Here is a 14,385-nt window from a genome sequence, read left to right on the forward strand (position 1 = left end):
TCTTCCAGAATGGTCCTGTATTTGGCTCCATCCATCTTACCATCAATTTTAACCATCTTCCCTGTCCCTGCTGAAGAAAAGCAGGCCCAAACCATGATGCTGCCACCACCATGTTTGACAGTGGGGATGGTGTGTTCAGGGTGATGAGCTGTGTTGCTTTTACGCCAAACATAACGTTTTGCATTGTTGCCAAAAAGTTCAATTTTGGTTTCATCTGACCACAGCACCTTCTTCCACATGTTTGGTGTGTCTCCCAGGTGGCTTTTGGCAAACTTTAAACGACACTTTTTATGGATATCTTTAAGAAATGGCTTTCTTCTTGCCACTCTTCCATAAAGGCCAGATTTGTGCAGTATACGACTGATTGTTGTCCTATGGACAGAGTCTCCCAGCTCAGCTGTAGATCTCTGCAGTTCATCCAGAGTGATCATGGGCCTCTTGGCTGCATCTCTGATCAGTCTTCTCATTGTATGAGCTGAAAGTTTAGAGGGACGGCGCGGTCTTCGAGATTTGTAGTGGTCTGATACTCCTTCCATTTCAATATTATCGCTTGCACAGTGCTCCTTGGGATGTTTAAAGCTTGGGAAATCTTTTTGTATCCAATCCGCCGCTTTAAACTTCTCCACAACAGTATCTCGGACCTGCCTGGTGTGTTCCTTGTTCTTCATGATGCTCTCTGCGCTTTACACGGACCTCTGAGACTATCACAGAGCAGGTGCATTTATACGGAGACTTGATTACACACAGCTGGATTCTATTTATCATCATTAGTCATTTAGGTCAACATTGGATCATTCAGAGATCCTCACTGAACTTCTGGAGAGAGTTTGCTGCACTGAAAGTAAAGGGGCTGAATAATTTTGCACGCCCACTTTTCAGTTTTTTATTTGTTAAAAAAGTTTGAAATAGCCAATGAATTTCGTTTCACTTCATAATTGGGACCCACTTGTTGTTGATTCTTCACAAAAAATTACAGTTTTATATCTTTATGTTTGAGGCCTGAAATGTGGCAAAAGGTCGAAACGTTCAAGGGGGCCGAATACTTTCGCAAGGCACTGTATGTAAACTACAAACTGCTTGGCAAAATAAATGAGAAAAACAATTTCCATAAATTCAACATGCTTTTACTTAAACACTACTGTCACTGTTTTTGCTAAAGAACGTGTTTCACGTGCTTCAATGTTATGGTCCTTCGACTTTCAGTTGAATGATATTATGATTAAAAAATGTCAAAAAATAGAGAAAGGGTTCCCAGAGCCCAAGGTGATGTCTTTAAATGTCTTGTTCTGTCCACTTTAACAGAAGATATTTAGTTAACTGTCATAGAAGAGAAAGAGAAATAAATATTCACAAATTCATAGCAAATATTCACATGGGAGAAACTGGAACTCAAAATTTGGCATTTTGTCAAACAAAATGACCTAAACAATTAATTGATTATTGATTATTGGCATTCAATTTTTTTAATGAATCAACTGATTGTTCTTGCTCAAAATTGATCCTATACAGTCTAGTCTACATATGTAATGCACAGCCAAACAGACTGTGTTCAACTATTGTGTGATTTTGCACGTTTGCCACATTGTGATATATACTTCATACCAACCTGATAGTGTAAAATTGATTTCACCACACCGCCAAGCCCTGGGGAGAGGTTTGTTCTTTTGTGGTTTTCTTTTGGATTGTAGCAACATGAGCACATTATAAAAGTAGAGTCTAAACTTGAATACATTGACCGTAGTCCTCTTTTCTTTTCTTTTTTTTCTTTTTTTCAAGTATGATCAGTTCCTTCACTGCAAATCTTACACGTGTACATCTGGAATCGTTTGATTTATTGTAAATCCTCACAGACATCTGTCACCAGATTTCTAGTAGGTTCAGTTTTAAACAGTTACATTAGCTGACATTTAACAACATCAAGTTGGCGAGTACAGCTCTAAATTGTATAAGAATACTTTAACTGGGCAGGCAGGATGCTAGCACATCCTCAAATAGTTCCAGGCTCTTTGTCAGAAAACATGCTGTGCAGTATTTTAGGGGGATGTGTTCATATCACCGGGCTGCAGACACATCCCCGGATAGCTTGATTTTCTAGTAATGGTCAGGGATAAATCTTGGAATTTTCTTCTCTTTTGAACAGAGCGGAGCCAATGCTATCTACTACGCAGCGAGACATGGCCACGTCGAGACCCTGAAATTCCTCCATGACAAGAAATGTCCTCTGGATGTCCAAGATAAGGTGAACAAGTGCCTCTTTTCCTCACACTCACACATACAAACGCACACACATACTTACTACTACTCACCACACTCTGTTATCTATCAGCAATTACTCACTCACTCCTACCCATCAAACCTCTTGAGAAGCATTACTTTGATTCTCCAAAATGCCCAGATATACACACACACACACACACACACACACACACACACACACACACACACACACACACACACACACCCACACCCACACCACAGTAAGCACCTGGGGAGGAAACCAGTTACTCTGGCATTTTATCAGCTTATTTGCTGTTGCTATAGAAACAGTTCTTGCTGAGAAAGAGAGGGTGTGTGTGTGTGTGTGTGTGTGTGTGTGTGTGTGTGTGTGTGTGTGTGTGTGTGTGTGTGTGTGTGTGTGTGTGTGTGTGTGTGTGTGTGTGTGTGTGTGTGTGTTTGTTGTGTGCGCTTTTGACGCTGGTGTAACCTCGATCACAGAGCTGGCTTGGGCAGGCAAATTCCCAAAAGCATTTTTTCCAGCCCTTCAATCATTTTACCTGCTGGTGGTTTCCTCGTCTGTCTGAGGATCATCTTATCACTATAACCCTGAAACCACAAGCTGAGGCGTCTGTGTGTGACCAAGTAATTGTCTTATAAGAAAGGGAAAGACCTTTCAACACCTTTTCAACAAAGTGATTTGTTTTTCATATTTTCTGTGCTTTTATTTTGTCCCCTTAATTAAATAGCTCTTGTAAAGTTTTTCTTTTCACCAACATAGATCCATTAGATGCTATTTTCAGCTGTCCACTCTCCCACCTACAAGCGAACACAGTGTCTCGGGTGTCTTTTCACATAAGCAGCTTCTCTGCTAGCTTCCCGTCTGACTGGCAGCCATAAAGTTAAAGCTGATGGATCGATTTCTAACGAGTCCTATGTCTGCATAAACAGGACAGTAAAATATGAATGCCTTGTTTGAGTTGAAGTTTGGGAAAGTGGCTAACTCAGCGGAAATGGCATGACGAACAGGAAAATCATCATATCCTTGGATGTCACTTTAAACTTAAAGGTACTCTAAGCGATGCCACGCATTTTTTAGGCTACAACATTTTTAGTCACATACAGCAAACGTCTCCTCACTTTCCACGAGCTGCCTGTCCCCTGAACACACTGTAAAAATAAAACGTGGTCTCTGTAGACAGCCTAGGCTCCACAAACAAAAATAATCTGCGCCAACCTGCACCACCAAACATAACAAACAGTGTTCCAGCCAGTAACCGACAAGAAGGATTTGGGGGTGGGGGTTGGGATGTTAGTGCACGGAAGGGAGGGGACGGCCTGAAGAGGAGGGCGAGGTGAGCTAGCCTCCGTTTTGTTTGACAATACTTTGAACGTCAACAAGATGTGACGTCACCCAACATCGCTTAGAGCACCTTTTAACTTTTGTCTTAAAACGTAAAACTCTCAAGACATCTTTTTTTTATTTTATTGCAAGTTGTGGTTTACATAAACTTTTCTGTGTATTTGAACTGCTGATTTATTGATGTTAATTCTTTGTTGTCTCCTTTAGTCGGGGGAGACTGCTCTTCATGTGGCGGCCCGCTACGGCAACGTGGATGTGGTGAGCTATCTGTGCAGCATTCGGGCCAACCCAGACCTGGCTGACAGGGTAAGCACATGCACACAGTCACATACAGCAAAACAGCAAGGCAAGGCAAGGCAAGGCAAGGCAGCTTTATTTATATAGCACATTTCAGCAACAGGGCAATTCAAAGTGCTTTACATAAAACATGAAAGAGCATTCAGAAAACAATTAAAAACAATTTAAAAACATTCAAAGTCAAGAATAAAATTTACAGTGCAGTATAAGAATTTAAGGTACTGTTAGGTAAAACAGTTAAACTTTTAAAAGCAGATAAAATAGGTTATTTAAAGAAAGGCAAGCAGTGTTTTTTTTTTTCTTACCTCAACCAAAGGACCAAAGGTTTTTAGTCTTTTGCATTCTACGTTTTCATCTCCAGGAGCAGGAGACCCCGCTGCATTGTGCTGCGTGGCACGGATACTCGCCAGTAGCTCGAGCCCTCTGCCATGCAGGCTGCCACGTGGACGCAAAGAACCGTGAGGGGGAGAGTCCGCTGCTGACAGCATCTGCTCGGGGCTTTGTGGATATTGTGGAGTGCCTGGTGGAGCACAAGGCCGATCTAGAAGCGACTGACAAGGTGATCAGACCTGAACAATTCAGCTCAGTTCCACTCCTTAAATGGTTGCACGATTTTGTTTTCGTGGCAGACGGAGCGTCCTGCTGGCCAAAAAGTGATGCATCATCCCCGGTTTGAGTCTGTCTGGAAACCTTTGTTGCATGTTATTCTGCACTTTGCACTGGTTTCCTGTCTCTCTATCTCTCTCTCTCTCTCTCTCTCTCTCTCCTGGGTACTATCTAGTAAAGGCAAAACTGCACCCAAATATAGATTTAAAAAAAAGACATAAATAAAATTAAAGTACAGTTTGATCTTTTGATTAAAGGCCAATCTCTAGTGTAGTATGCACTTGAAAAATAATACAGTACATATCACCTCTGAGGACATCACAGACTGATTGAAAGCCTTCATTTCTGCAAAGTACTTTAACCCTGCTGTTAGTTTCACATAAACAGAAAGGTGTTGAAAAGAGCCAAAATTTAATAATGTGACACTTTGTGTGTGTGTGTGTCTGTGTGTGTCTGTGTGTGTGTCTCCAGGACGGCCACACAGCCCTCCACCTGGCCGTACGGAGGTGTCAGGTTGAAGTGGTCCGCTGCCTCCTCAGACACCACTGCCACCTGGACCAGCAGGATCGCCATGGAAACACGCCGCTGCACATCGCCTGTAAGGATGGAAACCTGCCGGTCGTCATGGCGATCTGCAGTGCCAAGGCCAGCCTCGACACGCCCAACAAGGTGAGGACAAACCTCTACCCATCACACCTATGCTTCTTCAGAATATGGCTGAAATATCAGGCTGAAATATCAGCATTGGTTAACAGAATAAATAATGTAATTCTAGTGGTATAACCAGGTTTTGAGATCTGGCAATCTGTATGACTACATGCCACTCATGATAAGTGAGATCACATGACATTACGCTCATTTGGGAGAGGCATTTTTATCAAAAGTGACTTACTTTTGGGTATTAATTTGGGGGTTAAGAGTCTTGCTTAAGGACACTTTGACATGTGGATAGTTTGAATGAGGGATTAAACTACCTACACCATTACTTTAGGTTTTTCCAGATCCTCCTTTGGGTTCATTGGGTGCTTCTTGTTCCAATATTATATTCCATTTTCCAAATTGCGTAAACTGACCCTTTTTATTTTGCTGTTTAGCAAGCCAGCAAATATTTAACCAAAAGCTGCTAGTAGAATTAAGGACCAAAAATAACATCATTTTTGCTAGTAGCATTGTATGATGCATTTCACTACCTTGATGGGTTCACTCTAAATTGTTGAGATTTTCTAGCCTGCACAAGAACCCTGACCTCAATCTAGGGCTGTCCCAAACGATTATTTTTTAAACGATTAATCTAGCGATTATTTTTTTGATTAGTCGATTAATCTAACGATTAATTTTTCAATTAGCGATTATTTTCCCATTGCTCAATTAATAACAATTTACACAAAACAAATTTCAATAAGGTTCAAATCTCCATTTATTAAAATTGTTAAACACTGCACTGTTCAAGTAAAATTAATTTGTAGTGCAACCTTAAGCCAGATGTAGGCTATCAGTCCAACCACAAAATAAAGTCACTTTCGGGAGGAATACAAAAATAAAAACTTAAAGTTAAAGTTAAACAGAGCAAGTGCAAAAAGAGTAGCCTGTATTAGCTTTTTTTTAACAGTAGTAGGTAAAATAATGAATAAGCTCTTGTTTAACATCAAAGCTCTTCTCCCTTTAATCTTACAGTAAAAAAAGTGCAATTTTAGCAACATATGAAATCAGATGTATCAAATAAATCCAACAATAAAATAAATTCACATTTCAAGTCACTTTCAGGAGGAATACACAAATAAAAAACTTAAAAATAAAAAAACAGTAAACAAAATTGCAATTTTTCTCTCTCCTTCCTAAGGGAATTATGAGCCCGAGCCCGATTTAAACCCGACAATTTTTTAATACGTGGGCCGTTATAACTGACGTTATAAAGGACTCATGAGATATCTGAAACAATCTGGCCTGGTTGCGCAATTATCGAAGACAGTGCTACAGATGGGGGAGACACAGCACAGTTTACCTCACACTCAAGTCAGTGCAGGACATACTGTATACGCATGAGCTACGGGAGAAGCTGGAGAGGCACAGGTGAACAAAACTTACAGTGTTTTGCTGCTGTTATCCTGACTTAGGGATCATTTTACAAAGGCTACAGACTACCACGTTGTTGTTGTTGGCATTAAGAGTAAAATACTTTACACACTTTCAGAAGACCGTGTGCAAGCCTTTTTCTCAACGTGTTGTTGAACGTAGAGGTATCCATACTTTGTCTGTTAAAGACGCATACACAGTTAAAGACGCATAGACGCAAATTATTTGTGTCAACGCATTTACGTAATTGATGACGTCATCTCTGTCGACGAATCGTCCCAGCCCTACCTCAATCCCAGCCAACACCTTTGGGATGAACTGGAACACTGACTCTTTTGGCTGAATAGGAGCAAATCCCTGCAGCCAGGTTCCAACATCTGGTGGAAAGCCTTCCTAAAAGAGTGCAGGCTTTTATAGCTGCAGATTAATGCCCCTGGTTTAGAAATGACATGTTTTAACAGTCCTTTTGGCCATTTAGTGTTAGCTGTTCCATCCAGGCTAAACTAGAGCTAACTACAGGCTAAACAGATGGATAAACAAACATAGAAAGCAAACATATTAAAGAGATTAAAGGGATTTCTGTAAATACATGCAGTCTGAGGATTTTTGCTGTGTGATCCATTTTAATCTTGAGTGGCCTCATAAATCCTGCATTCAGTATATTGCTTATAAAAATATTTAGTGAAGATCTATTTACTGTAGTAGTAGTTAAAATTCAGAACTGATTTGAGCTCAAGTTGAAAATCTGTGAGCATTTTTTGCACTGAAAATGGTTTTTTTGATTCTATTCTGATATCTGCAAACGAAGAAGCTTTTTTCTTATTTGGGTGAACTGGTCCTTTTTAAGGGAGTTCTCATGTACAGTACCTAGTTAATATTTGACTCAAGAGCCCATCTATATTTGCCTCTCTGCCAGGTACGACATCCCACAAATGTTTCTGCCTTTTTACTTTCTATTTTGACGCCATCCATTTTAATGTGTTCTGTGACAGGATTGCTTTTCTTCTACGCTGGTAGCCCTCAGAACAGAATTTTCTTTTCCCCAGAATAGTTCAGGGAAGTGATGTGCATCAGAAGCAGACAGCACTGCCAGATATGTTTAGATTTATTCATTATTTTCAGCTTATGCTTGTTTTTGTTTTGTTTTCTGAAGCAGCATATCACACATTGCCGAGTCTGTGCCTGGATTTGTCTTCGCTGTCTGCTGCAGACGCTAGGGAGGAAAATGAGGAGGGGGAAATTTGAAAATGTCTCCTGTTCTGTTTACAGCAGAATAAAACTGGATGAAAGCCTTCTTGTTTTAAGTTGTGACAAAAGGGAATTGATTGTAACGCTGCCTTCCAACAAGCATATTCTGTAGAGGGTATTGATATTTTCCAACGCCTTTCTTTGGTCTCCTGGCACAGAAAACTTTTATAGAGGTGTGTCTGTATTTGGGGTTTACTATAGACTATATTGTGGTCAAAAATAGTGATGTTTAGCGATTATTACTGTTATTATGGAAACTACAGAGTGCAGTGTGAACACAACACAGTGCTCCTGCTCTGATTACAAGTTGTATTTACCATAACCCCCACCGGAGCACCTTTCTACCAGTCAAACAGAGGCCATAACGCAAGTTGTAGCAGCAGGTTAAGTAAAGGTACAGTCATATTACATTTTTGTCCTACGAATATTCACTCTGCCTCCCATTTCACTTCTATTGAAGCCTACATGATGACAAATTTAACTTTTCCTAGCCAAGTGCTGGGCAATTTCAGTTAACGAAAATGTAATGTGACTTTACCTTGAAGCACAAGTTGTACTCTCTGCATCTGTCAGGGTCTCTCTGACATAAATGTCATTGTCTACCCATGTTCACAAAGATACGAATTTGTCCTAGCCGACAAACGCGTGAACACATCTGTCACACCTTCAGAGACATGGGCAGATAACTAAATGTATACTATGTGGGTGCAGACAGTATAACTTCAGCTTTTGCATCCATTTTTGATTATATAAGGTGGACCAGATAATTCTTGTATTTGTTTATTTTGCACAATAAAATCAAGAATCAATAACACAAAAAAGTTAAATAATAAAAAATAAAGATTGTGCAGGTGAGATTAAGAAAACCCTTATGGTTAAAAGCAAAAGGTTGGCTACATAAACATCAAAGGCATAAAATAAATTACAATAATAAAGATAAAACGAGGATATGTGGACTGATGTGTGTATGTGTAAGTAGATATGACAGACAAAAAGGCTAAACAAATTGTGATATGAATAGTTCAGATCAATACAGGTAGTTAAGTTTGGTTAATCAGACAGGGCTTAAGCCTCTTTTTATAATTATTGACAGAGGTTGACTGAGCCGAGCTCCCCTGTATCTAATAGATACAGCCATGCCTCATCCTGTGGGATCTTTATCCATTTCCCACTTGATATGAAACTTAACAAAAAATATTCTACGATGTAGCCAATTACAGTCTTTGCAGTTTTTCTGTACATCGTAGATGTCAAACCAAAAATTATTCATATTTTTTACTCTTTATCCAGTATGGCAGAACTCCCCTCCACATGGCTGCGAACAACGGGAGCCTTGAGGTTGTCCGCCATCTCTGCCTTGCTGGAGCCAACATTGACGCCGTCACCAATGTAAGTCACTGCACAGCTTTCTTCTCTTCACTGGTTTCCTTCACTTCGCAGAAAACAGGAGCTAAACATATGTCATAATGCGTTATGAGGAGAATTTGTCTCAGGCACTGCAGTACAATAAAAATCCAGTCCAGCGTTTTGTCATTTTGGTTAATTACGCTGTATAAGCTTTTTTTTTTTTTTATTTGAACACTGCTGCTCTCAGTAGAGCTGAATACATTAGTACGTAGAGAGGATTTGCCTCCATGATAGATTTTATCATATGAATCTTCTGAGAGCTTTGGCCATGGTTGAATGAAATGAACAACTTACATGACAACTTACATACAAACTGAAAACATCTCTGTCTCTATTTCTCCAAATAATGGCTCATTTGTTGGTGAGTTGTTAGTGTCCTGCATCACTGCAGAGTCACTGCTCACTTTTTAGACTTAATAAAAGTAGAAAAGCTGATGGAAGCTTTTTGACTTAAACTGGATTTAATCTGCAGGAATTCATTATTAACAGGGCCCTCCTGATACTGAGCGGCACCACCTTTCTTTTCTACAATCTCTGCCTCTGTGGGTTTAAAGCTTAAAAATCTGAATGGGTTTCCTTACTTTTTATTTTTGAAATTTACTTAACCTCTCTAATCCCAAATTTCCCTTTAAGTAGCTTCAAAGTTTTGACAAAACAGTTTTTTCCTCTGAGTACATTAGTGGCTCATAGTTTTGAAAAATTCAAACACAAGGTGTCCGTTTTTATAGCTACACCATTACATCAAATAAAAAAAGGTTTGTTTATTTTTTTAGTCTCAAAAGCTAAATAAATAAATCAATTTTGCTATTCATTCATTTTATCCTTGCCTTTACTGCTGTGCACTGACTAAAAGACTTTTAGTAATACATTTGAATTAATTAATCAATCAGAGGCACTGTCTCTCCCCTATAATTAGTACCACATTGCAGTTATTTCTAGAAAATTATTGGGCAATAATTAAGAAATGATGGACCTGTAAAATAAAGGGTAACCAAAATTTCTTTCAGGACAAAAATATTAAGAATGTATATTTTAAATTCAGTACGTCCACTGCACTAAGTATGTGTCTTTATATTTCAGTCAATTTTACATGAATTCACATAAACTAAATGTACCATGGATTTCTCCTTTATTCTCATTCTCATGTTTATTATAATGTACAATGAAGTAGTAAATGCAGTCATGAAAAACAAGTGAGTGTTTATGCAGAGGTTGTGTCAAGAGTCTTAAAGCAAACTCTTACATTTTATGACTTTATTGAGTTGTTTCAGCAGAGTTTGAACAGCAGGTGAAGTGTTGAGGCTCCGACAGCCGCAGGCTGTCAGAGCTTTTATCAAACGGTTCAGGATCAAATAGAGAGCAGAGTTACTACGAGGAGTCAGAGACGAGGTTCACTCATTTCCTCTGGATACGAGTGTGTTTGACCTCTGAGTATGGGTAGGAGTAGTTCATGTCCAATGATTTTAGATGCTGTACATAAAACACTTTGCTCCTCCTGGTGTTTATAACCTCCACTCTGTCAGCTGATATTTCTCCTGTAGCCCCAAAACATGGGTTCATTTTACCCATGTTCAAAGAGCAAATAGATTTGGTTGTTTTATCACTTTCCTATATATAAAAGAATTTAATTAATTACTTAAACACCGTCAGTATGTAATGTGGATTGAATGAACTACTCCTACCCATAATGATATCTGACCAATCCATATTACATACCGTTTCTTTATTCGTGTCATTATGAAATTCAGTGTTTATGCCGTTACATTCATTAAGTGACGATGGGCTGCCGATTAAGTTTTTGGTGCCACAGCAAACCTCATAATTACATAAACAAGGAGGTATAGCAGAAACAAATGATAAATTAGATAATTTTCAAGCAAAAATGTCCACATTTTTATGGTTTTCAGTTTTTAAAATGTGCCTGTTTGATGCTTTTGTTTGTCTTATAATATACAAAATTCAAATTCTTTGGGTTTTGGACTGTTGGTCGGATAAAACACTCAATTTGAATATGTTAACATTGATTTGGGGGAATTCTTTTAACTTTTCTCTTACATTTAATAGACAAAAAAAACGATTTAATCGAGAAAATATTCAGCAGATTAATGGTCAGTTGCAGCCCTACAGTGAGGTATACAGATTTTAAGTATTGTATACTGTAGGAAAAAGAGAGCACTGATATCAGATTGATATAAAATAATTAGTATTGGCGTATACCCTGACGTCAGGTAGGTATCGGAAGAAAAAAAGTTTATCATTAATCTATTGTGAAGTCCGATCTGGGAGTCTCATGTAATCTTATTAGATTAACCCCCGAACCTCTCGAAGGCTTTGACTATTAAGTGTAATTCTTCACCTGTAACATCATCTTTCCTCTAAATTTACTCTTCTGAATCACATCAGAAACTGCACACTGACATATATAGCAATTGTAAGTCACTTTGGATAAAAGCGTCAGCTAAATGACATGTAATGTAAAGAGTTGATTTCCTTGTCATTAAATTGTGGTTAAGGCACGATTTCCCTTTGATCTGGTGATCAAATAGCTTTTTTGTCTGCTTTTATTTAGATAATCAGTTTATTGAAAGGCGTTTTTATTTTTTTTATTTTTTTTTAAAGGCTCCAGTGCCAGATGTCCCACACTGAGGTTTCTTTCTCTCTCTCTGCATTCTCTACCTGTTAATATTGTATGGCAGCTGATGTGCTATGCATGTTTAATCTGGCAAAAGCACATATAGAGATGTATTATTCATCATCCAGTGGCCTGCGGTCAGTGTGTTTTTGTGCTGCAGCTTTGGGAGGACAAGCTCAAGGCTCAATTTCTATAATTTTCTCTGTCATTGAGTACTGAAAGAACACATTTGTGACTCAGTAGGGTGAGCTAGCATTGTGAGTTTGAAATACAATTTCAGCTTCTGTTGTATGTAATCATGCTTCTCTCATCTTGCCCCGTTGCTCTGCCTTGTATATAATCATAAACGCATATTGAATTCAATTTAATCTAAAGCAGAGATACTAGATGATCTAATATTCTAATATTCATTTTGTGGCCAACATAACACCAGTCGTTCACATCATCTGCCAGTTGCTAAGCACTGATAGTAATAGTCGTAACACCCAGCCATCTGTAAGAGCGAGCCCCGTAAAATTACTCACATTTAAATCACACTCAGTGGACTCGTGGTTTGAGCTGCAGTTCATTTACATTTCTGACATTTAGCTGATCCAAACAACTTAAAGGTCAGTGTTCTTGTGCCCATATAATATTATGTGACCTTATCAGAGCCAAAGAAATACTAAAACTAAGAAGAGAATAAAGTTAGAAAATTATATTCTTTATTGTTTCTTCTAGATAAAACAATCCATAATTAGTATCTTTTCATAACAAACCCAGTTGAACATCCTTTGCTGTATTGGTCCGCAGAAGTAGGAAGCGCTCGGTAGGCGTTTCAGCCTGTCGAGCAGATTTCCCTGTGGAGCAGCAGCCAGAGCCGGACGGTGACAGATGGCTGCATTACCAAAAGAGACATGAAAATTGTTGGGATTTTAGTTTTTCTGTGTTGAGAGAGAGTAACAAATTAGGGCAGTTGTAGAGTGGAAAAGAGTGCACACATTGTGTGTGTGTGTGTGTGTGTGTGTGTGTGTGTGTGTGTGTGTGTGTGTGTGTGTGTGTGTGTGTGTGTGTGTGTGTGTGTGTGTGTGTGTGTGTGTGTGTGTGGGCACGTGCACGCGCTGAACTGTGCAGCTGAAGTTAAACTACTGAAATCAACTTCATGAAAAGAAATTCCACAGATTCTTCACATGAAAGTATTTTTACTAGTGTTGTGGAGAAATTTGCCTCAAGTGTTGTCACTTTAGGCAAAATATCCAGGTAGCACAAGAAATAATTCTCGTCCTCTACAACAATAAACACCTCACAGAAGTGGTTCAAAATGGACTCTGAAAAGGCAGAACAGAAAAGTCAGCCTGACCCTTTTCTGGTTGTCTCTCTTTGAAAAATAAGCTATCACTATCTTCTTGTGATTTGGCAAAGCTGCTTGATGCTATGCAGTTCACACACAACACCCTGCTTGAACCATAATCATGTCAAAATTGTGTTTGTGTGTTTGGCCTGATCAACAAACATCATACCGTACAATACAGTTAGATGTTTCTATTATTATTATTATTATTATTATTATTATTATTATTTTATTAACGTATGGAAGTGCAGTGTGATTCATTGTTCTAAAAATGACAAGACTAAAAAACTCTGAGATATTAGGCTTCCTAAATTAAATGTCAACAAAGATGTGTATTAGAAACACTTGAGCGTACACTCACAACAAACTAACTAAAATGTGAGGGATTATCTGTTTGCTCAAGATTTCTCATGCATTTATTTGTCCCTTTCTTTTTCTCTCTCAGGATGGAAAGACAGCAGAAGATTTGGCTCATACTGATCAACATGAACTCATTGTTTCTCTGTTGGGAAAGCTTAAAAAGGTAAAATACGACACAACTAAGCCTTTCAATAAATGGTTTATTATTTAAATCTAATGAGAGGGGAAAGAAAAGATTTGACGCAAAAGCAGGTTTCACAAACACTCATCACACTTGGTTTATTTCAGTGCAAAGGTGTGGAGAGAGACGTATGCAACAGTAAGGTGTTAGATTTCAACATTTTTAGACATTTTGTGGCAGCACTTTACCCAACATACAGGTAGAAAGGATAGTAACTCTATATAGTTCTAGTATCTTATAGAACGTTAGAAATTAGCTTCAAAACTTTATAATGCTTTGTGGATGTTTACATGTTACATTTTAGCCTTTTGACTGACTAAAAGTATATTGAATGAACTGGCTGGGCTTCAGTGTCTTGCTCAGAGGCACTTCAACACAACAGAACTCAAACCATATAGAAGGGATAGTTTGGGCTGCAGCTAAACGTATTTTAGCCACCTAAAAAGATCAGTATCGGTTTAAGTGTACACTATATTTAGAATATTTTCACCGCTTCACCTTGCCGTCAGATGGCCCTTTTCGACGGGAAACTGAAGCCGCTATATCCATCGTTGATCTCTTCAAAGCCACCAGACTCCTTTGACAAAAAGAGTAATTTTACCTCACAGAACACAGGAGTTGCTGGTCTACCGCTGCCTCGATCGGTTAGTTTGTTTGTGTTCCTGTGTGACTTT

The 14,385-nt window shown here is 38.7% G+C and overlaps 1 protein-coding gene across 1 annotated transcript in view; it reads left to right on the forward strand.

Annotated features, from left to right (window-relative positions):
- Window positions 1-14,385, forward strand: part of dapk1 (death-associated protein kinase 1) — a 90,226-nt gene that overhangs the window by 61,162 nt on the left and 14,679 nt on the right. The window contains 6 exon segments of the mRNA XM_039803081.1: window positions 2,141-2,239; window positions 3,785-3,883; window positions 4,236-4,433; window positions 4,952-5,149; window positions 9,092-9,190; window positions 13,616-13,693. Of these exon segments, the coding sequence (XP_039659015.1) occupies window positions 2,141-2,239; window positions 3,785-3,883; window positions 4,236-4,433; window positions 4,952-5,149; window positions 9,092-9,190; window positions 13,616-13,693 (771 nt within the window).

This window comes from Perca fluviatilis, chromosome 6, assembly GCF_010015445.1.
Source record: "Perca fluviatilis chromosome 6, GENO_Pfluv_1.0, whole genome shotgun sequence".
Taxonomy (NCBI): domain Eukaryota; kingdom Metazoa; phylum Chordata; class Actinopteri; order Perciformes; family Percidae; genus Perca; species Perca fluviatilis.